Here is a 24938-nt window from a genome sequence, read left to right as displayed (position 1 = left end):
CCCAGCTAAGACCCTTACAGGCCGACCACGCCCCCCAGCTAAGACCCTTACAGGCCGACCACGCCCCCACAGCTATGAACCTTACAGGCCGACCACTCCCCCCCAGCTAAGACCCTTACAGGCCGACCACTCCCCCCAGCTAAGACCCTTACAGGCCGACCACTCCCCCCCAGCTAAGACCCTTACAGGCCGACCACTCCCCCCAGCTAAGACCCTTACAGGCCGACCACTCCCCCCAGCTAAGACCCTTACAGGCCGACCACGCCCCCACAGCTATGAACCTTACAGGCCGACCACGCCCCCACAGCTAAGAACCATACAGGCCGACCACGCCCCCACAGCTAAGAACCTTACAGGCCGACCACGCCCCCACAGCTAAGAACCTTACAGGCCGACCACTCCCCCCAGCTAAGAACCTTATAGGCCGACCACTCCCCCCAGCTAAGAACCTTACAGGCCGAACACTCCCCCCAGCTAAGAACCTTATAGGCCGACCACTCCCCCAGCTAAGAACCTTACAGGCCGACCACTCCCCCAGCTAAGACCCTTACAGGCGGACCACTCCCCCAGCTAAGACCCTTACAGGCCGACCACGCCCCCCAGCTAAGACCCTTACAGGCCGACCACGCCCCCCCAGCTAAGACCCTTACAGACCGACCACGCCCCCCCACAGCTAAGACCCTTTTGATCCAGAAAAGCCCACAGTGTTGGTTTTTACCATAGTGATGCCGAGCATGGTGGGGCTAACCAGATAAACAGTGTTGGTTTTTACCATAGTGATGCCGAGCATGGTGGGGCTAACCAGATAAACAGTGTTGGTTTTTACCATAGTGATGCCGAGCATGGTGGGGCTAACCAGATAAACAGTGTTGGTTTTTACCATAGTGATGCCGAGCATGGTGGGGCTAACCAGATAAACAGGGTTGGTTTTTACCATAGTGATGCCGAGCATGGTGGGGCTAACCAGATAAACAGTGTTGGTTTTTACCATAGTGATGCCGAGCATGGTGGGGCTAACCAGATAAACAGTGTTGGTTTTTACCATAGTGATGCCGAGCATGGTGGGGCTAACCAGATAAACAGGGTTGGTTTTTACCATAGTGATGCCGAGCATGGTGGGGCTAACCAGATAAACAGGGTTGGTTTTTACCATAGTGATGCCGAGCATGGTGGGGCTAACCAGATAAACAGGGTTGGTTTTTACCATAGTGATGCCGAGCATGGTGGGGCTAACCAGATAAACAGGTGCCTGGGTGGAGGAGGAGGCACCGCTGTCATGTTGGCTTCTTTCCCAGAAAGAGTAAAACACATCTGCCCAGCAGACGATCCACAGGAGAAAACCTACTGCCTGGAGGAGAGGATGAGAGGAGAGCAGGAAGAACACTTCATTGTGCATTTTCAGATCATGGAAATTCATATTTTGCTTTAAACCCCACTCCCGGAGAAACACATGCACCCAAAAACAAACACACACACACACACACACACACACACACACACACACACACACACACACACACACACACACACACATCCTCGCCGGACAACCGCAGGGCAGTGACCCTGGAGCAGCTGAGGGGTCAAGTTTAAGTGCCACAACGGCAGGAGGCATCTAGGATGTTATTGCTACTCACTCCTCACTACTTTTGCCCAGAGCCTTTCTGACCAGGGCCCTAGGGGTAGTGCGTGAAAAGTAGTGTGTGAAATAGGGAACCATTTGGGATGCAGTTGAAGAAAGAGGAAGAGGAAACGAGATCTTTAGGTAAGGTGTGTGTCAGGATGTTGTCGTGTCAGACTCTCTACCACACAGAGAAGCCTGTGTTCTGAAATGACTCTTCAAGAAGGCAGACTGAAACCACTGGGAAGGATCTCGTTTATCAACTCGACGTTCATGATTCTCATTAGAAAACAGTCTAGGACTTGGTATATAAGTGCCATAGTTTTTTAAATATGATCATCATTGTTTTAAAACCATTACTTAATGGACAACATTTAAGAGAGACTGTGTGTGTGTTTATATGCATGTTAGCTTGCTATATATGTTTCTCTGGTTGTTCAGAGAGAGAGAGTGTTAGCTTGCTATATATGTTTCTCTGGTTGTTCAGAGAGAGAGTGTTAGCTTGCTATATATGTTTCTCTGGTTGTTCAGAGAGAGAGAGTGTGTTAGCTTGCTATATATGTTTCTCTGGTTGTTCAGAGAGAGAGAGAGTGTTAGCTTGCTATATATGTTTCTCTGGTTGTTCAGAGAGAGAGAGAGTGTTAGCTTGCTATATATGTTTCTCTGGTTGTTCAGAGAGAGAGTGTTAGCTTGCTATATATGTTTCTCTGGTTGTTCAGAGAGAGAGAGTGTTAGCTTGCTATATATGTTTCTCTGGTTGTTCAGAGAGAGAGAGTGTTAGCTTGCTATATATGTTTCTCTGGTTGTTCAGAGAGAGAGAGAGAGAGTGTTAGCTTGCTATATATGTTTCTCTGGTTGTTCAGAGAGAGAGAGTGTGTTAGCTTGCTATATATGTTTCTCTGGTTGTTCAGAGAGAGAGAGTGTTAGCTTGCTATATATGTTTCTCTGGTTGTTCAGAGAGAGAGAGTGTTAGCTTGCTATATATGTTTCTCTGGTTGTTCAGAGAGAGAGTGTTAGCTTGCTATATATGTTTCTCTGGTTGTTCAGAGAGAGAGTGTGTTAGCTTGCTATATATGTTTCTCTGGTTGTTCAGAGAGAGAGAGTGTTAGCTTGCTATATATGTTTCTCTGGTTGTTCAGAGAGAGAGAGTGTTAGCTTGCTATATATGTTTCTCTGGTTGTTCAGAGAGAGAGAGAGTGTTAGCTTGCTATATATGTTTCTCTGGTTGTTCAGAGAGAGAGAGTGTTAGCTTGCTATATATGTTTCTCTGGTTGTTCAGAGAGAGAGAGTGTTAGCTTGCTATATATGTTTCTCTGGTTGTTCAGAGAGAGAGTGTTAGCTTGCTATATATGTTTCTCTGGTTGTTCAGAGAGAGAGAGTGTTAGCTTGCTATATATGTTTCTCTGGTTGTTCAGAGAGAGAGAGTGTTAGCTTGCTATATATGTTTCTCTGGTTGTTCAGAGAGAGAGAGTGTTAGCTTGCTATATATGTTTCTCTGGTTGTTCAGAGAGAGAGAGTGTTAGCTTGCTATATATGTTTCTCTGGTTGTTCAGAGAGAGAGAGTGTTAGCTTGCTATATATGTTTCTCTGGTTGTTCAGAGAGAGAGAGTGTTAGCTTGCTATATATGTTTCTCTGGTTGTTCAGAGAGAGAGAGTGTTAGCTTGCTATATATGTTTCTCTGGTTGTTCAGAGAGAGAGTGTTAGCTTGCTATATATGTTTCTCTGGTTGTTCAGAGAGAGAGAGTGTTAGCTTGCTATATATGTTTCTCTGGTTGTTCAGAGAGAGAGTGTTAGCTTGCTATATATGTTTCTCTGGTTGTTCAGAGAGAGAGAGTGTTAGCTTGCTATATATGTTTCTCTGGTTGTTCAGAGAGAGAGAGTGTTAGCTTGCTATATATGTTTCTCTGGTTGTTCAGAGAGAGAGAGTGTTAGCTTGCTATATATGTTTCTCTGGTTGTTCAGAGAGAGAGAGTGTTAGCTTGCTATATATGTTTCTCTGGTTGTTCAGAGAGAGAGAGAGTGTTAGCTTGCTATATATGTTTCTCTGGTTGTTCAGAGAGAGAGAGTGTTAGCTTGCTATATATGTTTCTCTGGTTGTTCAGAGAGAGAGAGTGTTAGCTTGCTATATATGTTTCTCTGGTTGTTCAGAGAGAGAGAGTGTTAGCTTGCTATATATGTTTCTCTGGTTGTTCAGAGAGAGAGAGTGTTAGCTTGCTATATATGTTTCTCTGGTTGTTCAGAGAGAGAGAGTGTTAGCTTGCTATATATGTTTCTCTGGTTGTTCAGAGAGAGAGTGTTAGCTTGCTATATATGTTTCTCTGGTTGTTCAGAGAGAGAGAGTGTTAGCTTGCTATATATGTTTCTCTGGTTGTTCAGAGAGAGAGTGTTAGCTTGCTATATATGTTTCTCTGGTTGTTCAGAGAGAGAGTGTTAGCTTGCTATATATGTTTCTCTGGTTGTTCAGAGAGAGAGAGTGTTAGCTTGCTATATATGTTTCTCTGGTTGTTCAGAGAGAGAGAGTGTTAGCTTGCTATATATGTTTCTCTGGTTGTTCAGAGAGAGAGAGTGTTAGCTTGCTATATATGTTTCTCTGGTTGTTCAGAGAGAGAGAGAGTGTTAGCTTGCTATATATGTTTCTCTGGTTGTTCAGAGAGAGAGAGAGTGTTAGCTTGCTATATATGTTTCTCTGGTTGTTCAGAGAGAGAGAGAGAGTGTTAGCTTGCTATATATGTTTCTCTGGTTGTTCAGAGAGAGAGAGTGTTAGCTTGCTATATATGTTTCTCTGGTTGTTCAGAGAGAGAGAGTGTTAGCTTGCTATATATGTTTCTCTGGTTGTTCAAGAGAGAGAGAGTGTTAGCTTGCTATATATGTTTCTCTGGTTGTTCAGAGAGAGAGAGTGTTAGCTTGCTATATATGTTTCTCTGGTTGTTCAGAGAGAGAGAGTGTTAGCTTGCTATATATGTTTCTCTGGTTGTTCAGAGAGAGAGAGTGTTAGCTTGCTATATATGTTTCTCTGGTTGTTCAGAGAGAGAGAGTGTTAGCTTGCTATATATGTTTCTCTGGTTGTTCAGAGAGAGAGAGTGTTAGCTTGCTATATATGTTTCTCTGGTTGTTCAGAGAGAGAGAGTGTTAGCTTGCTATATATGTTTCTCTGGTTGTTCAGAGAGAGAGAGTGTTAGCTTGCTATATATGTTTCTCTGGTTGTTCAGAGAGAGAGAGTGTTAGCTTGCTATATATGTTTCTCTGGTTGTTCAGAGAGAGAGAGTGTTAGCTTGCTATATATGTTTCTCTGGTTGTTCAGAGAGAGAGAGTGTTAGCTTGCTATATATGTTTCTCTGGTTGTTCAGAGAGAGAGAGTGTTAGCTTGCTATATATGTTTCTCTGGTTGTTCAGAGAGAGAGAGTGTTAGCTTGCTATATATGTTTCTCTGGTTGTTCGGAGAGAGAGAGTGTTAGCTTGCTATATATGTTTCTCTGGTTGTTCAGAGAGAGAGAGTGTTAGCTTGCTATATATGTTTCTCTGGTTGTTCAGAGAGAGAGGTGTTAGCTTGCTATATATGTTTCTCTGGTTGTTCAGAGAGAGAGAGTGTTAGCTTGCTATATATGTTTCTCTGGTTGTTCAGAGAGAGAGTGTTAGCTTGCTATATATGTTTCTCTGGTTGTTCAGAGAGAGAGAGTGTTAGCTTGCTATATATGTTTCTCTGGTTGTTCAGAGAGAGAGTGTTAGCTTGCTATATATGTTTCTCTGGTTGTTCAGAGAGAGAGAGTGTTAGCTTGCTATATATGTTTCTCTGGTTGTTCAGAGAGAGAGAGTGTTAGCTTGCTATATATGTTTCTCTGGTTGTTCAGAGAGAGAGAGGGTTAGCTTGCTATATATGTTTCTCTGGTTGTTCAGAGAGAGAGAGTGTTAGCTTGCTATATATGTTTCTCTGGTTGTTCAGAGAGAGAGAGTGTTAGCTTGCTATATATGTTTCTCTGGTTGTTCAGAGAGAGAGAGAGTGTTAGCTTGCTATATATGTTTCTCTGGTTGTTCAGAGAGAGAGAGTGTTAGCTTGCTATATATGTTTCTCTGGTTGTTCAGAGAGAGAGAGTGTTAGCTTGCTATATATGTTTCTCTGGTTGTTCAGAGAGAGAGAGTGTTAGCTTGCTATATATGTTTCTCTGGTTGTTCAGGAGAGAGAGAGTGTTAGCTTGCTATATATGTTTCTCTGGTTGTTCAGAGAGAGAGAGTGTTAGCTTGCTATATATGTTTCTCTGGTTGTTCAGAGAGAGAGAGTGTTAGCTTGCTATATATGTTTCTCTGGTTGTTCAGAGAGAGAGAGTGTTAGCTTGCTATATATGTTTCTCTGGTTGTTCAGAGAGAGAGAGTGTTAGCTTGCTATATATGTTTCTCTGGTTGTTCAGAGAGAGAGAGTGTTAGCTTGCTATATATGTTTCTCTGGTTGTTCAGAGAGAGAGAGTGTTAGCTTGCTATATATGTTTCTCTGGTTGTTCAGAGAGAGAGAGTGTTAGCTTGCTATATATGTTTCTCTGGTTGTTCAGAGAGAGAGAGAGTGTTAGCTTGCTATATATGTTTCTCTGGTTGTTCAGAGGAGAGAGAGTGTTAGCTTGCTATATATGTTTCTCTGGTTGTTCAGAGAGAGAGAGTGTTAGCTTGCTATATATGTTTCTCTGGTTGTTCAGAGAGAGAGAGTGTTAGCTTGCTATATATGTTTCTCTGGTTGTTCAGAGAGAGAGAGTGTTAGCTTGCTATATATGTTTCTCTGGTTGTTCAGAGAGAGAGAGTGTTAGCTTGCTATATATGTTTCTCTGGTTGTTCAGAGAGAGAGAGTGTTAGCTTGCTATATATGTTTCTCTGGTTGTTCAGAGAGAGAGAGTGTTAGCTTGCTATATATGTTTCTCTGGTTGTTCAGAGAGAGAGAGTGTTAGCTTGCTATATATGTTTCTCTGGTTGTTCAGAGAGAGAGAGTGTTAGCTTGCTATATATGTTTCTCTGGTTGTTCAGGAGAGAGAGAGTGTTAGCTTGCTATATATGTTTCTCTGGTTGTTCAGAGAGAGAGAGTGTTAGCTTGCTATATATGTTTCTCTGGTTGTTCAGAGAGAGAGAGTGTTAGCTTGCTATATATGTTTCTCTGGTTGTTCAGAGAGAGAGAGTGTTAGCTTGCTATATATGTTTCTCTGGTTGTTCAGAGAGAGAGAGTGTTAGCTTGCTATATATGTTTCTCTGGTTGTTCAGAGAGAGAGAGTGTTAGCTTGCTATATATGTTTCTCTGGTTGTTCAGAGAGAGAGAGTGTTAGCTTGCTATATATGTTTCTCTGGTTGTTCGAGAGAGAGAGTGTTAGCTTGCTATATATGTTTCTCTGGTTGTTCAGAGAGAGAGAGTGTTAGCTTGCTATATATGTTTCTCTGGTTGTTCAGAGAGAGAGAGTGTTAGCTTGCTATATATGTTTCTCTGGTTGTTCAGAGAGAGAGAGTGTTAGCTTGCTATATATGTTTCTCTGGTTGTTCAGAGAGAGAGAGTGTTAGCTTGCTATATATGTTTCTCTGGTTGTTCAGAGAGAGAGAGTGTTAGCTTGCTATATATGTTTCTCTGGTTGTTCAGAGAGAGAGAGAGTGTTAGCTTGCTATATATGTTTCTCTGGTTGTTCAGAGAGAGAGAGTGTTAGCTTGCTATATATGTTTCTCTGGTTGTTCAGAGAGAGAGAGTGTTAGCTTGCTATATATGTTTCTCTGGTTGTTCAGAGAGAGAGTGTTAGCTTGCTATATATGTTTCTCTGGTTGTTCAGAGAGAGAGAGTGTTAGCTTGCTATATATGTTTCTCTGGTTGTTCAGAGAGAGAGAGTGTTAGCTTGCTATATATGTTTCTCTGGTTGTTCAGAGAGAGAGAGTGTTAGCTTGCTATATATGTTTCTCTGGTTGTTCAGAGAGAGAGAGTGTTAGCTTGCTATATATGTTTCTCTGGTTGTTCAGAGAGAGAGAGTGTTAGCTTGCTATATATGTTTCTCTGGTTGTTCAGAGAGAGAGAGTGTTAGCTTGCTATATATGTTTCTCTGGTTGTTCAGAGAGAGAGAGTGTTAGCTTGCTATATATGTTTCTCTGGTTGTTCAGAGAGAGAGAGAGTGTTAGCTTGCTATATATGTTTCTCTGGTTGTTCAGAGAGAGAGAGAGTGTTAGCTTGCTATATATGTTTCTCTGGTTGTTCAGAGAGAGAGAGTGTTAGCTTGCTATATATGTTTCTCTGGTTGTTCAGAGAGAGAGTGTTAGCTTGCTATATATGTTTCTCTGGTTGTTCAGAGAGAGAGAGTGTTAGCTTGCTATATATGTTTCTCTGGTTGTTCAGAGAGAGAGAGAGTGTTAGCTTGCTATATATGTTTCTCTGGTTGTTCAGAGAGAGAGAGTGTTAGCTTGCTATATATGTTTCTCTGGTTGTTCAGAGAGAGAGAGTGTTAGCTTGCTATATATGTTTCTCTGGTTGTTCAGAGAGAGAGTGTTAGCTTGCTATATATGTTTCTCTGGTTGTTCAGAGAGAGAGAGTGTTAGCTTGCTATATATGTTTCTCTGGTTGTTCAGAGAGAGAGTGTTAGCTTGCTATATATGTTTCTCTGGTTGTTCAGAGAGAGAGAGTGTTAGCTTGCTATATATGTTTCTCTGGTTGTTCAGAGAGAGAGAGTGTTAGCTTGCTATATATGTTTCTCTGGTTGTTCAGAGAGAGAGAGAGTGTTAGCTTGCTATATATGTTTCTCTGGTTGTTCAGAGAGAGAGAGTGTTAGCTTGCTATATATGTTTCTCTGGTTGTTCAGAGAGAGAGAGAGTGTTAGCTTGCTATATATGTTTCTCTGGTTGTTCAGAGAGAGAGAGTGTTAGCTTGCTATATATGTTTCTCTGGTTGTTCAGAGAGAGAGAGTGTTAGCTTGCTATATATGTTTCTCTGGTTGTTCAGAGAGAGAGAGTGTTAGCTTGCTATATATGTTTCTCTGGTTGTTCAGAGAGAGAGAGAGTGTTAGCTTGCTATATATGTTTCTCTGGTTGTTCAGAGAGAGAGAGTGTTAGCTTGCTATATATGTTTCTCTGGTTGTTCAGAGAGAGAGAGAGTGTTAGCTTGCTATATATGTTTCTCTGGTTGTTCAGAGAGAGAGTGTTAGCTTGCTATATATGTTTCTCTGGTTGTTCAGAGAGAGAGAGTGTTAGCTTGCTATATATGTTTCTCTGGTTGTTCAGAGAGAGAGAGAGTGTTAGCTTGCTATATATGTTTCTCTGGTTGTTCAGAGAGAGAGAGAGTGTTAGCTTGCTATATATGTTTCTCTGGTTGTTCAGAGAGAGAGAGTGTTAGCTTGCTATATATGTTTCTCTGGTTGTTCAGAGGAGAGAGAGTGTTAGCTTGCTATATATGTTTCTCTGGTTGTTCAGAGAGAGAGAGTGTTAGCTTGCTATATATGTTTCTCTGGTTGTTCAGAGAGAGAGTGTTAGCTTGCTATATATGTTTCTCTGGTTGTTCAGAGAGAGAGAGAGTGTTAGCTTGCTATATATGTTTCTCTGGTTGTTCAGAGAGAGAGAGTGTTAGCTTGCTATATATGTTTCTCTGGTTGTTCAGAGAGAGAGAGTGTTAGCTTGCTATATATGTTTCTCTGGTTGTTCAGAGAGAGAGAGTGTTAGCTTGCTATATATGTTTCTCTGGTTGTTCAGAGAGAGAGAGTGTTAGCTTGCTATATATGTTTCTCTGGTTGTTCAGAGAGAGAGAGTGTTAGCTTGCTATATATGTTTCTCTGGTTGTTCAGAGAGAGAGAGTGTTAGCTTGCTATATATGTTTCTCTGGTTGTTCAGAGAGAGAGAGTGTTAGCTTGCTATATATGTTTCTCTGGTTGTTCAGAGAGAGAGAGTGTTAGCTTGCTATATATGTTTCTCTGGTTGTTCAGAGAGAGAGAGTGTTAGCTTGCTATATATGTTTCTCTGGTTGTTCAGAGAGAGAGAGTGTTAGCTTGCTATATATGTTTCTCTGGTTGTTCAGAGAGAGAGAGTGTTAGCTTGCTATATATGTTTCTCTGGTTGTTCAGAGAGAGAGAGAGTGTTAGCTTGCTATATATGTTTCTCTGGTTGTTCAGAGAGAGAGAGTGTTAGCTTGCTATATATGTTTCTCTGGTTGTTCAGAGAGAGAGAGTGTTAGCTTGCTATATATGTTTCTCTGGTTGTTCAGAGAGAGAGAGTGTTAGCTTGCTATATATGTTTCTCTGGTTGTTCAGAGAGAGAGAGTGTTAGCTTGCTATATATGTTTCTCTGGTTGTTCAGAGAGAGAGAGTGTTAGCTTGCTATATATGTTTCTCTGGTTGTTCAGAGAGAGAGAGAGTGTTAGCTTGCTATATATGTTTCTCTGGTTGTTCAGAGAGAGAGAGTGTTAGCTTGCTATATATGTTTCTCTGGTTGTTCAGAGAGAGAGAGTGTTAGCTTGCTATATATGTTTCTCTGGTTGTTCAGAGAGAGAGAGTGTTAGCTTGCTATATATGTTTCTCTGGTTGTTCAGAGAGAGAGAGTGTTAGCTTGCTATATATGTTTCTCTGGTTGTTCAGAGAGAGAGAGTGTTAGCTTGCTATATATGTTTCTCTGGTTGTTCAGAGAGAGAGAGAGTGTTAGCTTGCTATATATGTTTCTCTGGTTGTTCAGAGAGAGAGAGTGTTAGCTTGCTATATATGTTTCTCTGGTTGTTCAGAGAGAGAGAGTGTTAGCTTGCTATATATGTTTCTCTGGTTGTTCAGAGAGAGAGAGAGTGTTAGCTTGCTATATATGTTTCTCTGGTTGTTCAGAGAGAGAGAGTGTTAGCTTGCTATATATGTTTCTCTGGTTGTTCAGAGAGAGAGAGAGTGTTAGCTTGCTATATATGTTTCTCTGGTTGTTCAGAGAGAGAGAGTGTTAGCTTGCTATATATGTTTCTCTGGTTGTTCAAGAGAGAGAGAGTGTTAGCTTGCTATATATGTTTCTCTGGTTGTTCAGAGAGAGAGTGTTAGCTTGCTATATATGTTTCTCTGGTTGTTCGAGAGAGAGAGAGTGTTAGCTTGCTATATATGTTTCTCTGGTTGTTCAGAGAGAGAGTGTGTTAGCTTGCTATATATGTTTCTCTGGTTGTTCAGAGAGAGAGAGTGTTAGCTTGCTATATATGTTTCTCTGGTTGTTCAGAGAGAGAGAGTGTTAGCTTGCTATATATGTTTCTCTGGTTGTTCAGAGAGAGAGAGTGTTAGCTTGCTATATATGTTTCTCTGGTTGTTCAGGAGAGAGAGAGTGTTAGCTTGCTATATATGTTTCTCTGGTTGTTCAGAGAGAGAGTGTTAGCTTGCTATATATGTTTCTCTGGTTGTTCAGAGAGAGAGAGTGTTAGCTTTACTGATTATTGCTATATATGTTTCTCTGGTTGTTCAGAGAGAGAGAGTGTTAGCTTGCTATATATGTTTCTCTGGTTGTTCAGAGAGAGAGAGTGTTAGCTTGCTATATATGTTTCTCTGGTTGTTCAGAGAGAGAGAGTGTTAGCTTGCTATATATGTTTCTCTGGTTGTTCAGAGAGAGAGAGTGTTAGCTTGCTATATATGTTTCTCTGGTTGTTCAGAGAGAGAGAGTGTTAGCTTGCTATATATGTTTCTCTGGTTGTTCAGAGAGAGAGAGTGTTAGCTTGCTATATATGTTTCTCTGGTTGTTCAGAGAGAGAGAGTGTTAGCTTGCTATATATGTTTCTCTGGTTGTTCAGAGAGAGAGAGTGTTAGCTTGCTATATATGTTTCTCTGGTTGTTCAGAGAGAGAGTGTTAGCTTGCTATATATGTTTCTCTGGTTGTTCAGAGAGAGAGAGTGTTAGCTTGCTATATATGTTTCTCTGGTTGTTCAGAGAGAGAGAGTGTTAGCTTGCTATATATGTTTCTCTGGTTGTTCAGAGAGAGAGTGTTAGCTTGCTATATATGTTTCTCTGGTTGTTCAGAGAGAGAGAGTGTTAGCTTGCTATATATGTTTCTCTGGTTGTTCAGAGAGAGAGAGTGTTAGCTTGCTATATATGTTTCTCTGGTTGTTCAGAGAGAGAGAGAGTGTTAGCTTGCTATATATGTTTCTCTGGTTGTTCAGAGAGAGAGAGTGTTAGCTTGCTATATATGTTTCTCTGGTTGTTCAGAGAGAGAGAGTGTTAGCTTGCTATATATGTTTCTCTGGTTGTTCAGAGAGAGAGAGTGTTAGCTTGCTATATATGTTTCTCTGGTTGTTCGAGAGAGAGAGAGTGTTAGCTTGCTATATATGTTTCTCTGGTTGTTCGAGAGAGAGAGTGTTAGCTTGCTATATATGTTTCTCTGGTTGTTCAGAGAGAGAGAGTGTTAGCTTGCTATATATGTTTCTCTGGTTGTTCAGAGAGAGAGAGTGTTAGCTTGCTATATATGTTTCTCTGGTTGTTCGAGAGAGAGAGTGTTAGCTTGCTATATATGTTTCTCTGGTTGTTCAGAGAGAGAGAGTGTTAGCTTGCTATATATGTTTCTCTGGTTGTTCAGAGAGAGAGAGTGTTAGCTTGCTATATATGTTTCTCTGGTTGTTCAGAGAGAGAGAGTGTTAGCTTGCTATATATGTTTCTCTGGTTGTTCGAGAGAGAGAGTGTTAGCTTGCTATATATGTTTCTCTGGTTGTTCAGAGAGAGAGAGTGTTAGCTTGCTATATATGTTTCTCTGGTTGTTCAGAGAGAGAGAGTGTTAGCTTGCTATATATGTTTCTCTGGTTGTTCAGAGAGAGAGAGTGTTAGCTTGCTATATATGTTTCTCTGGTTGTTCAGAGAGAGAGAGTGTTAGCTTGCTATATATGTTTCTCTGGTTGTTCAGAGAGAGAGTGTTAGCTTGCTATATATGTTTCTCTGGTTGTTCAGAGAGAGAGAGTGTTAGCTTGCTATATATGTTTCTCTGGTTGTTCAGAGAGAGAGAGTGTTAGCTTGCTATATATGTTTCTCTGGTTGTTCAGAGAGAGAGAGAGTGTTAGCTTGCTATATATGTTTCTCTGGTTGTTCAGAGAGAGAGAGTGTTAGCTTGCTATATATGTTTCTCTGGTTGTTCAGAGAGAGAGAGTGTTAGCTTGCTATATATGTTTCTCTGGTTGTTCAGAGAGAGAGAGAGTGTTAGCTTGCTATATATGTTTCTCTGGTTGTTCAGAGAGAGAGAGTGTTAGCTTGCTATATATGTTTCTCTGGTTGTTCAGAGAGAGAGAGTGTTAGCTTGCTATATATGTTTCTCTGGTTGTTCAGAGAGAGAGTGTTAGCTTGCTATATATGTTTCTCTGGTTGTTCAGAGAGAGAGAGTGTTAGCTTGCTATATATGTTTCTCTGGTTGTTCAGAGAGAGAGAGTGTTAGCTTGCTATATATGTTTCTCTGGTTGTTCAGAGAGAGAGTGTTAGCTTGCTATATATGTTTCTCTGGTTGTTCAGAGAGAGAGAGTGTTAGCTTGCTATATATGTTTCTCTGGTTGTTCAGAGAGAGAGTGTTAGCTTGCTATATATGTTTCTCTGGTTGTTCAGAGAGAGAGAGTGTTAGCTTGCTATATATGTTTCTCTGGTTGTTCAGAGAGAGAGAGTGTTAGCTTGCTATATATGTTTCTCTGGTTGTTCAGAGAGAGAGAGTGTTAGCTTGCTATATATGTTTCTCTGGTTGTTCAGAGAGAGAGAGTGTTAGCTTGCTATATATGTTTCTCTGGTTGTTCAGAGAGAGAGAGTGTTAGCTTGCTATATATGTTTCTCTGGTTGTTCAGAGAGAGAGAGTGTTAGCTTGCTATATATGTTTCTCTGGTTGTTCAGAGAGAGAGAGTGTTAGCTTGCTATATATGTTTCTCTGGTTGTTCAGAGAGAGAGAGTGTTAGCTTGCTATATATGTTTCTCTGGTTGTTCAGAGAGAGAGAGTGTTAGCTTGCTATATATGTTTCTCTGGTTGTTCAGAGAGAGAGAGTGTTAGCTTGCTATATATGTTTCTCTGGTTGTTCAGAGAGAGAGTGTTAGCTTGCTATATATGTTTCTCTGGTTGTTCAGAGAGAGAGAGTGTTAGCTTGCTATATATGTTTCTCTGGTTGTTCAGAGAGAGAGAGTGTTAGCTTGCTATATATGTTTCTCTGGTTGTTCAGAGAGAGAGAGTGTTAGCTTGCTATATATGTTTCTCTGGTTGTTCAGAGAGAGAGAGTGTTAGCTTGCTATATATGTTTCTCTGGTTGTTCAGAGAGAGAGTGTTAGCTTGCTATATATGTTTCTCTGGTTGTTCAGAGAGAGAGAGTGTTAGCTTGCTATATATGTTTCTCTGGTTGTTCAGAGAGAGAGAGAGAGTGTTAGCTTGCTATATATGTTTCTCTGGTTGTTCAGAGAGAGAGAGTGTTAGCTTGCTATATATGTTTCTCTGGTTGTTCAGAGAGAGAGAGTGTTAGCTTGCTATATATGTTTCTCTGGTTGTTCAGAGAGAGAGAGTGTTAGCTTGCTATATATGTTTCTCTGGTTGTTCAGAGAGAGAGTGTTAGCTTGCTATATATGTTTCTCTGGTTGTTCAGAGAGAGAGTGTTAGCTTGCTATATATGTTTCTCTGGTTGTTCAGAGAGAGAGAGAGTGTTAGCTTGCTATATATGTTTCTCTGGTTGTTCAGAGAGAGAGTGTTAGCTTGCTATATATGTTTCTCTGGTTGTTCAGAGAGAGAGAGTGTTAGCTTGCTATATATGTTTCTCTGGTTGTTCAGAGAGAGAGAGTGTTAGCTTGCTATATATGTTTCTCTGGTTGTTCAGAGAGAGAGTGTTAGCTTGCTATATATGTTTCTCTGGTTGTTCAGAGAGAGAGAGTGTTAGCTTGCTATATATGTTTCTCTGGTTGTTCAGAGAGAGAGAGTGTTAGCTTGCTATATATGTTTCTCTGGTTGTTCAGAGAGAGAGAGTGTTAGCTTGCTATATATGTTTCTCTGGTTGTTCAGAGAGAGAGAGTGTTAGCTTGCTATATATGTTTCTCTGGTTGTTCAGAGAGAGAGAGTGTTAGCTTGCTATATATGTTTCTCTGGTTGTTCAGAGAGAGAGAGTGTTAGCTTGCTATATATGTTTCTCTGGTTGTTCAGAGAGAGAGAGTGTTAGCTTGCTATATATGTTTCTCTGGTTGTTCAGAGAGAGAGAGTGTTAGCTTGCTATATATGTTTCTCTGGTTGTTCAGAGAGAGAGAGTGTTAGCTTGCTATATATGTTTCTCTGGTTGTTCAGAGAGAGAGAGTGTTAGCTTGCTATATATGTTTCTCTGGTTGTTCAGAGAGAGAGAGTGTTAGCTTGCTATATATGTTTCTCTGGTTGTTCAGAGAGAGAGTGTTAGCTTGCTATATATGTTTCTCTGGTTGTTCAGAGAGAGAGAGTGTTAGCTTGCTATATATGTTTCTCTGGTTGTTCAGAGAGAGAGAGTGTTAGCTTGCTATATATGTTTCTCTGGTTGTTCAGAGAGAGAGAGTGTTAGCTTGCTATATATGTTTCTCTGGTTGTTCAGAGAGAGAGAGTGTTAGCTTGCTATATATGTTTCTCTGGTTGTTCAGAAGAGAGAGAGTGTTAGCTTGCTATATATGTTTCTCTGGTTGTTCAGAGAGAGAGAGTGTTAGCTTGCTATATATGTTTCTCTGGTTGTTCAGAGAGAGAGAGTGTTAGCTTGCTATATATGTTTCTCTGGTTGTTCAGAGAGAGAGTGTTAGCTTGCTATATATGTTTCTCTGGTTGTTCGAGAGAGAGAGAGTGTTAGCTTGCTATATATGTTTCTCTGGTTGTTCAGAGAGAGAGAGTGTTAGCTTGCTATATATGTTTCTCTGGTTGTTCAGAGAGAGAGTGTTAGCTTGCTATATATGTTTCTCTGGTTGTTCAGAGAGAGAGAGGTGTTAGCTTGCTATATATGTTTCTCTGGTTGTTCAGAGAGAGAGTGTTAGCTTGCTATATATGTTTCTCTGGTTGTTCAGAGAGAGAGAGTGTTAGCTTGCTATATATGTTTCTCTGGTTGTTCAGAGAGAGAGAGTGTTAGCTTGCTATATATGTTTCTCTGGTTGTTCGAGAGAGAGAGTGTTAGCTTGCTATATATGTTTCTCTGGTTGTTCAGAGAGAGAGAGTGTTAGCTTGCTATATATGTTTCTCTGGTTGTTCGAGAGAGAGAGAGTGTTAGCTTGCTATATATGTTTCTCTGGTTGTTCAGAGAGAGAGAGTGTTAGCTTGCTATATATGTTTCTCTGGTTGTTCAGAGAGAGAGAGTGTTAGCTTGCTATATATGTTTCTCTGGTTGTTCAGAGAGAGAGAGTGTTAGCTTGCTATATATGTTTCTCTGGTTGTTCAGAGAGAGAGAGTGTTAGCTTGCTATATATGTTTCTCTGGTTGTTCAGAGAGAGAGAGTGTTAGCTTGCTATATATGTTTCTCTGGTTGTTCGAGAGAGAGAGAGTGTTAGCTTGCTATATATGTTTCTCTGGTTGTTCAGAGAGAGAGAGTGTTAGCTTGCTATATATGTTTCTCTGGTTGTTCAGAGAGAGAGAGAGTGTTAGCTTGCTATATATGTTTCTCTGGTTGTTCAGAGAGAGAGAGTGTTAGCTTGCTATATATGTTTCTCTGGTTGTTCAGAGAGAGAGTGTTAGCTTGCTATATATGTTTCTCTGGTTGTTCAGAGAGAGAGTGTGTTAGCTTGCTATATATGTTTCTCTGGTTGTTCAGAGAGAGAGAGTGTTAGCTTGCTATATATGTTTCTCTGGTTGTTCAGAGAGAGAGAGTGTTAGCTTGCTATATATGTTTCTCTGGTTGTTCGAGAGAGAGAGTGTTAGCTTGCTATATATGTTTCTCTGGTTGTTCAGAGAGAGAGAGTGTTAGCTTGCTATATATGTTTCTCTGGTTGTTCAGAGAGAGAGTGTTAGCTTGCTATATATGTTTCTCTGGTTGTTCGAGAGAGAGAGTGTTAGCTTGCTATATATGTTTCTCTGGTTGTTCAGAGAGAGAGTGTTAGCTTGCTATATATGTTTCTCTGGTTGTTCAGAGAGAGAGAGTGTTAGCTTGCTATATATGTTTCTCTGGTTGTTCAGAGAGAGAGAGTGTTAGCTTGCTATATATGTTTCTCTGGTTGTTCAGAGAGAGAGTGTTAGCTTGCTATATATGTTTCTCTGGTTGTTCAGAGAGAGAGAGTGTTAGCTTGCTATATATGTTTCTCTGGTTGTTCAGAGAGAGAGAGTGTTAGCTTGCTATATATGTTTCTCTGGTTGTTCAGAGAGAGAGTGTTAGCTTGCTATATATGTTTCTCTGGTTGTTCAGAGAGAGAGAGTGTTAGCTTGCTATATATGTTTCTCTGGTTGTTCAGAGAGAGAGAGTGTTAGCTTGCTATATATGTTTCTCTGGTTGTTCAGAGGAGAGAGTGTTAGCTTGCTATATATGTTTCTCTGGTTGTTCAGAGAGAGAGAGTGTTAGCTTGCTATATATGTTTCTCTGGTTGTTCGAGAGAGAGAGTGTTAGCTTGCTATATATGTTTCTCTGGTTGTTCAGAGAGAGAGAGTGTTAGCTTGCTATATATGTTTCTCTGGTTGTTCAGAGAGAGAGTGTTAGCTTGCTATATATGTTTCTCTGGTTGTTCAGAGAGAGAGTGTTAGCTTGCTATATATGTTTCTCTGGTTGTTCAGAGAGAGAGAGAGTGTTAGCTTGCTATATATGTTTCTCTGGTTGTTCAGAGAGAGAGAGTGTTAGCTTGCTATATATGTTTCTCTGGTTGTTCAGAGAGAGAGTGTTAGCTTGCTATATATGTTTCTCTGGTTGTTCAGAGAGAGAGAGTGTTAGCTTGCTATATATGTTTCTCTGGTTGTTCAGAGAGAGAGAGTGTTAGCTTGCTATATATGTTTCTCTGGTTGTTCAGAGAGAGAGAGTGTTAGCTTGCTATATATGTTTCTCTGGTTGTTCAGGAGAGAGAGTGTTAGCTTGCTATATATGTTTCTCTGGTTGTTCAGAGAGAGAGAGTGTTAGCTTGCTATATATGTTTCTCTGGTTGTTCAGAGAGAGAGAGTGTTAGCTTGCTATATATGTTTCTCTGGTTGTTCAGAGAGAGAGAGTGTTAGCTTGCTATATATGTTTCTCTGGTTGTTCAGAGAGAAGAGTGTTAGCTTGCTATATATGTTTCTCTGGTTGTTCAGAGAGAGAGAGTGTTAGCTTGCTATATATGTTTCTCTGGTTGTTCAGAGAGAGAGAGTGTTAGCTTGCTATATATGTTTCTCTGGTTGTTCAGGAGAGAGAGAGTGTTAGCTTGCTATATATGTTTCTCTGGTTGTTCAGAGAGAGAGAGTGTTAGCTTGCTATATATGTTTCTCTGGTTGTTCAGAGAGAGAGAGTGTTAGCTTGCTATATATGTTTCTCTGGTTGTTCAGAGAGAGAGAGTGTTAGCTTGCTATATATGTTTCTCTGGTTGTTCAGAGAGAGAGAGTGTTAGCTTGCTATATATGTTTCTCTGGTTGTTCGAGAGAGAGAGAGTGTTAGCTTGCTATATATGTTTCTCTGGTTGTTCAGAGAGAGAGAGTGTTAGCTTGCTATATATGTTTCTCTGGTTGTTCAGAGAGAGAGAGCTGCTATATATGTTTCTCTGTCAAAAAGTGTTAGCTTGCTATATATGTTTCTCTGGTTGTTCAGAGAGAGAGAGTGTTAGCTTGCTATATATGTTTCTCTGGTTGTTCAGAGAGAGAGAGTGTTAGCTTGCTATATATGTTTCTCTGGTTGTTCAGAGAGAGAGAGAGAGTGTTAGCTTGCTATATATGTTTCTCTGGTTGTTCAGAGAGAGAGTGTTAGCTTGCTATATATGTTTCTCTGGTTGTTCAGAGAGAGAGAGTGTTAGCTTGCTATATATGTTTCTCTGGTTGTTCAGAGAGAGAGTGTTAGCTTGCTATATATGTTTCTCTGGTTGTTCAGAGAGAGAGAGTGTTAGCTTGCTATATATGTTTCTCTGGTTGTTCAGAGAGAGAGAGTGTTAGCTTGCTATATATGTTTCTCTGGTTGTTCAGAGAGAGAGAGTGTTAGCTTGCTATATATGTTTCTCTGGTTGTTCAGAGAGAGAGAGAGTGTTAGCTTGCTATATATGTTTCTCTGGTTGTTCAGAGAGAGAGAGAGTGTTAGCTTGCTATATATGTTTCTCTGGTTGTTCAGAGAGAGAGTGTTAGCTTGCTATATATGTTTCTCTGGTTGTTCAGAGAGAGAGAGTGTTAGCTTGCTATATATGTTTCTCTGGTTGTTCAGAGAGAGAGAGTGTTAGCTTGCTATATATGTTTCTCTGGTTGTTCAGAGAGAGAGAGTGTTAGCTTGCTATATATGTTTCTCTGGTTGTTCAGAGAGAGAGAGTGTTAGCTTGCTATATATGTTTCTCTGGTTGTTCAGAGAGAGAGAGTGTTAGCTTGCTATATATGTTTCTCTGGTTGTTCAGAGAGAGAGAGTGTTAGCTTGCTATATATGTTTCTCTGGTTGTTCAGAGAGAGAGAGTGTTAGCTTGCTATATATGTTTCTCTGGTTGTTCAGAGAGAGAGTGTTAGCTTGCTATATATGTTTCTCTGGTTGTTCAGAGAGAGAGAGTGTTAGCTTGCTATATATGTTTCTCTGGTTGTTCAGAGAGAGAGAGTGTTAGCTTGCTATATATGTTTCTCTGGTTGTTCAGAGAGAGAGAGAGTGTTAGCTTGCTATATATGTTTCTCTGGTTGTTCAGAGAGAGAGAGTGTTAGCTTGCTATATATGTTTCTCTGGTTGTTCAGAGAGAGAGAGTGTTAGCTTGCTATATATGTTTCTCTGGTTGTTCAGAGAGAGAGAGAGTGTTAGCTTGCTATATATGTTTCTCTGGTTGTTCAGAGAGAGAGTGTTAGCTTGCTATATATGTTTCTCTGGTTGTTCAGAGAGAGAGTGTTAGCTTGCTATATATGTTTCTCTGGTTGTTCAGAGAGAGAGAGTGTTAGCTTGCTATATATGTTTCTCTGGTTGTTCAGAGAGAGAGAGTGTTAGCTTGCTATATATGTTTCTCTGGTTGTTCAGAGAGAGAGAGTGTTAGCTTGCTATATATGTTTCTCTGGTTGTTCAGAGAGAGAGTGTTAGCTTGCTATATATGTTTCTCTGGTTGTTCAGAGAGAGAGAGTGTTAGCTTGCTATATATGTTTCTCTGGTTGTTCAGAGAGAGAGAGTGTTAGCTTGCTATATATGTTTCTCTGGTTGTTCAGAGAGAGAGAGTGTTAGCTTGCTATATATGTTTCTCTGGTTGTTCAGAGAGAGAGAGTGTTAGCTTGCTATATATGTTTCTCTGGTTGTTCAGAGAGAGAGAGTGTTAGCTTGCTATATATGTTTCTCTGGTTGTTCAGAGAGAGAGAGTGTTAGCTTGCTATATATGTTTCTCTGGTTGTTCAGAGAGAGAGAGTGTTAGCTTGCTATATATGTTTCTCTGGTTGTTCAGAGAGAGAGAGTGTTAGCTTGCTATATATGTTTCTCTGGTTGTTCAGAGAGAGAGAGTGTTAGCTTGCTATATATGTTTCTCTGGTTGTTCAGAGAGAGAGAGTGTTAGCTTGCTATATATGTTTCTCTGGTTGTTCAGAGAGAGAGAGTGTTAGCTTGCTATATATGTTTCTCTGGTTGTTCAGAGAGAGAGAGAGTGTTAGCTTGCTATATATGTTTCTCTGGTTGTTCAGAGAGAGAGAGTGTTAGCTTGCTATATATGTTTCTCTGGTTGTTCAGAGAGAGAGAGTGTTAGCTTGCTATATATGTTTCTCTGGTTGTTCGAGAGAGAGAGAGTGTTAGCTTGCTATATATGTTTCTCTGGTTGTTCAGAGAGAGAGAGTGTTAGCTTGCTATATATGTTTCTCTGGTTGTTCAGAGAGAGAGAGTGTTAGCTTGCTATATATGTTTCTCTGGTTGTTCAGAGAGAGAGAGTGTTAGCTTGCTATATATGTTTCTCTGGTTGTTCAGAGAGAGAGAGTGTTAGCTTGCTATATATGTTTCTCTGGTTGTTCAGAGAGAGAGAGTGTTAGCTTGCTATATATGTTTCTCTGGTTGTTCAGAGAGAGAGAGTGTTAGCTTGCTATATATGTTTCTCTGGTTGTTCAAGAGAGAGAGAGTGTTAGCTTGCTATATATGTTTCTCTGGTTGTTCAGAGAGAGAGAGTGTTAGCTTGCTATATATGTTTCTCTGGTTGTTCAGAGAGAGAGAGTGTTAGCTTGCTATATATGTTTCTCTGGTTGTTCAGAGAGAGAGAGTGTTAGCTTGCTATATATGTTTCTCTGGTTGTTCAGAGAGAGAGAGTGTTAGCTTGCTATATATGTTTCTCTGGTTGTTCAGAGAGAGAGAGTGTTAGCTTGCTATATATGTTTCTCTGGTTGTTCAGAGAGAGAGAGTGTTAGCTTGCTATATATGTTTCTCTGGTTGTTCAGAGAGAGAGAGTGTTAGCTTGCTATATATGTTTCTCTGGTTGTTCAGAGAGAGAGTGTTAGCTTGCTATATATGTTTCTCTGGTTGTTCAGAGAGAGAGAGTGTTAGCTTGCTATATATGTTTCTCTGGTTGTTCAGAGAGAGAGAGTGTTAGCTTGCTATATATGTTTCTCTGGTTGTTCAGAGAGAGAGAGTGTTAGCTTGCTATATATGTTTCTCTGGTTGTTCAGAGAGAGAGAGTGTTAGCTTGCTATATATGTTTCTCTGGTTGTTCAGAGAGAGAGTGTTAGCTTGCTATATATGTTTCTCTGGTTGTTCAGAGAGAGAGAGTGTTAGCTTGCTATATATGTTTCTCTGGTTGTTCAGAGAGAGAGAGAGTGTTAGCTTGCTATATATGTTTCTCTGGTTGTTCAGAGAGAGAGAGTGTTAGCTTGCTATATATGTTTCTCTGGTTGTTCAGAGAGAGAGAGTGTTAGCTTGCTATATATGTTTCTCTGGTTGTTCAGAGAGAGAGAGTGTTAGCTTGCTATATATGTTTCTCTGGTTGTTCAGGAGAGAGAGTGTTAGCTTGCTATATATGTTTCTCTGGTTGTTCAGAGAGAGAGAGTGTTAGCTTGCTATATATGTTTCTCTGGTTGTTCAGAGAGAGAGTGTTAGCTTGCTATATATGTTTCTCTGGTTGTTCAGAGAGAGAGGTTAGCTTGCTATATATGTTTCTCTGGTTGTTCAGAGAGAGAGAGTGTTAGCTTGCTATATATGTTTCTCTGGTTGTTCAGAGAGAGAGAGTGTTAGCTTGCTATATATGTTTCTCTGGTTGTTCAGAGAGAGAGAGTGTTAGCTTGCTATATATGTTTCTCTGGTTGTTCAGAGAGAGAGAGTGTTAGCTTGCTATATATGTTTCTCTGGTTGTTCAGAGAGAGAGTGTTAGCTTGCTATATATGTTTCTCTGGTTGTTCAGAGAGAGAGTGTTAGCTTGCTATATATGTTTCTCTGGTTGTTCAGAGAGAGAGAGTGTTAGCTTGCTATATATGTTTCTCTGGTTGTTCAAGAGAGAGAGTGTTAGCTTGCTATATATGTTTCTCTGGTTGTTCAGAGAGAGAGAGTGTTAGCTTGCTATATATGTTTCTCTGGTTGTTCAGAGAGAGAGAGTGTTAGCTTGCTATATATGTTTCTCTGGTTGTTCAGAGAGAGAGAGTGTTAGCTTGCTATATATGTTTCTCTGGTTGTTCAGAGAGAGAGAGTGTTAGCTTGCTATATATGTTTCTCTGGTTGTTCAGAGAGAGAGAGTGTTAGCTTGCTATATATGTTTCTCTGGTTGTTCAGAGAGAGAGAGTGTTAGCTTGCTATATATGTTTCTCTGGTTGTTCAGAGAGAGAGAGTGTTAGCTTGCTATATATGTTTCTCTGGTTGTTCAGAGAGAGAGAGTGTTAGCTTGCTATATATGTTTCTCTGGTTGTTCAGAGAGAGAGAGTGTTAGCTTGCTATATATGTTTCTCTGGTTGTTCAGAGAGAGAGAGTGTTAGCTTGCTATATATGTTTCTCTGGTTGTTCAGAGAGAGAGAGTGTTAGCTTGCTATATATGTTTCTCTGGTTGTTCAGAGAGAGAGAGTGTTAGCTTGCTATATATGTTTCTCTGGTTGTTCAGAGAGAGAGAGTGTTAGCTTGCTATATATGTTTCTCTGGTTGTTCAGAGAGAGAGAGTGTTAGCTTGCTATATATGTTTCTCTGGTTGTTCAGAGAGAGAGAGTGTTAGCTTGCTATATATGTTTCTCTGGTTGTTCAGAGAGAGAGAGTGTTAGCTTGCTATATATGTTTCTCTGGTTGTTCAGAGAGAGAGAGTGTTAGCTTGCTATATATGTTTCTCTGGTTGTTCAGAGAGAGAGAGTGTTAGCTTGCTATATATGTTTCTCTGGTTGTTCAGAGAGAGAGAGTGTTAGCTTGCTATATATGTTTCTCTGGTTGTTCAGAGAGAGAGAGTGTTAGCTTGCTATATATGTTTCTCTGGTTGTTCAGAGAGAGAGAGTGTTAGCTTGCTATATATGTTTCTCTGGTTGTTCAGAGAGAGAGAGTGTTAGCTTGCTATATATGTTTCTCTGGTTGTTCAGAGAGAGAGAGTGTTAGCTTGCTATATATGTTTCTCTGGTTGTTCAGAGAGAGAGAGTGTTAGCTTGCTATATATGTTTCTCTGGTTGTTCAGAGAGAGAGAGTGTTAGCTTGCTATATATGTTTCTCTGGTTGTTCAGAGAGAGAGAGTGTTAGCTTGCTATATATGTTTCTCTGGTTGTTCAGAGAGAGAGAGTGTTAGCTTGCTATATATGTTTCTCTGGTTGTTCAGAGAGAGAGAGTGTTAGCTTGCTATATATGTTTCTCTGGTTGTTCAGAGAGAGAGAGTGTTAGCTTGCTATATATGTTTCTCTGGTTGTTCAGAGAGAGAGAGTGTTAGCTTGCTATATATGTTTCTCTGGTTGTTCAGAGAGAGAGAGAGTGTTAGCTTGCTATATATGTTTCTCTGGTTGTTCAGAGAGAGAGAGTGTTAGCTTGCTATATATGTTTCTCTGGTTGTTCAGAGAGAGAGTGTTAGCTTGCTATATATGTTTCTCTGGTTGTTCAGAGAGAGAGAGTGTTAGCTTGCTATATATGTTTCTCTGGTTGTTCAGAGAGAGAGAGTGTTAGCTTGCTATATATGTTTCTCTGGTTGTTCAGAGAGAGAGAGTGTTAGCTTGCTATATATGTTTCTCTGGTTGTTCAGAGAGAGAGAGTGTTAGCTTGCTATATATGTTTCTCTGGTTGTTCAGGAGAGAGAGAGTGTTAGCTTGCTATATATGTTTCTCTGGTTGTTCAGAAGAGAGAGAGTGTTAGCTTGCTATATATGTTTCTCTGGTTGTTCAGAGAGAGAGTGTTAGCTTGCTATATATGTTTCTCTGGTTGTTCAGAGAGAGAGAGTGTTAGCTTGCTATATATGTTTCTCTGGTTGTTCAGAGAGAGAGAGTGTTAGCTTGCTATATATGTTTCTCTGGTTGTTCAGAGAGAGAGAGTGTTAGCTTGCTATATATGTTTCTCTGGTTGTTCAGAGAGAGAGAGTGTTAGCTTGCTATATATGTTTCTCTGGTTGTTCAGAGAGAGAGAGTGTTAGCTTGCTATATATGTTTCTCTGGTTGTTCAGAGAGAGAGAGTGTTAGCTTGCTATATATGTTTCTCTGGTTGTTCAGAGAGAGAGAGTGTTAGCTTGCTATATATGTTTCTCTGGTTGTTCAGAGAGAGAGAGAGTGTTAGCTTGCTATATATGTTTCTCTGGTTGTTCAGAGAGAGAGAGTGTTAGCTTGCTATATATGTTTCTCTGGTTGTTCAGAGAGAGAGTGTTAGCTTGCTATATATGTTTCTCTGGTTGTTCAGAGAGAGAGTGTTAGCTTGCTATATATGTTTCTCTGGTTGTTCAGAGAGAGAGAGTGTTAGCTTGCTATATATGTTTCTCTGGTTGTTCAGAGAGAGAGTGTTAGCTTGCTATATATGTTTCTCTGGTTGTTCAGAGAGAGAGAGTGTTAGCTTGCTATATATGTTTCTCTGGTTGTTCAGAGAGAGAGAGTGTTAGCTTGCTATATATGTTTCTCTGGTTGTTCAGAGAGAGAGTGTTAGCTTGCTATATATGTTTCTCTGGTTGTTCAGAGAGAGAGAGTGTTAGCTTGCTATATATGTTTCTCTGGTTGTTCAGAGAGAGAGAGTGTTAGCTTGCTATATATGTTTCTCTGGTTGTTCAGAGAGAGAGAGTGTTAGCTTGCTATATATGTTTCTCTGGTTGTTCAGAGAGAGAGAGTGTTAGCTTGCTATATATGTTTCTCTGGTTGTTCAGAGAGAGAGAGAGTGTTAGCTTGCTATATATGTTTCTCTGGTTGTTCAGAGAGAGAGAGTGTTAGCTTGCTATATATGTTTCTCTGGTTGTT

General features: G+C 40.2%; 1 protein-coding gene across 9 annotated transcripts in view; it reads right to left on the bottom strand.

Annotated features, from left to right (window-relative positions):
• The window catches only part of LOC106606184 (multidrug resistance-associated protein 1), a 101202-nt gene that overhangs the window by 63576 nt on the left and 12688 nt on the right, over positions 1–24938 (bottom strand). For 7 of the 9 annotated variants that reach the window (XM_045719628.1, XM_045719629.1, XM_045719631.1 and 4 more), the window contains exon 1: positions 719–1183. In XM_045719628.1, coding sequence (XP_045575584.1) covers positions 719–1168 — 450 coding nt within the window. In that variant the 5' untranslated portion in view covers positions 1169–1183. The other 2 variants (XM_045719635.1, XM_045719636.1) reach the window with 2 other exon arrangements.

The sequence above is a fragment of the Salmo salar genome, chromosome ssa06 (genome assembly GCF_905237065.1).
Source record: "Salmo salar chromosome ssa06, Ssal_v3.1, whole genome shotgun sequence".
In the NCBI taxonomy this organism is placed as follows: domain Eukaryota; kingdom Metazoa; phylum Chordata; class Actinopteri; order Salmoniformes; family Salmonidae; genus Salmo; species Salmo salar.
This window is presented reverse-complemented; position numbering and strand designations above follow the sequence as displayed.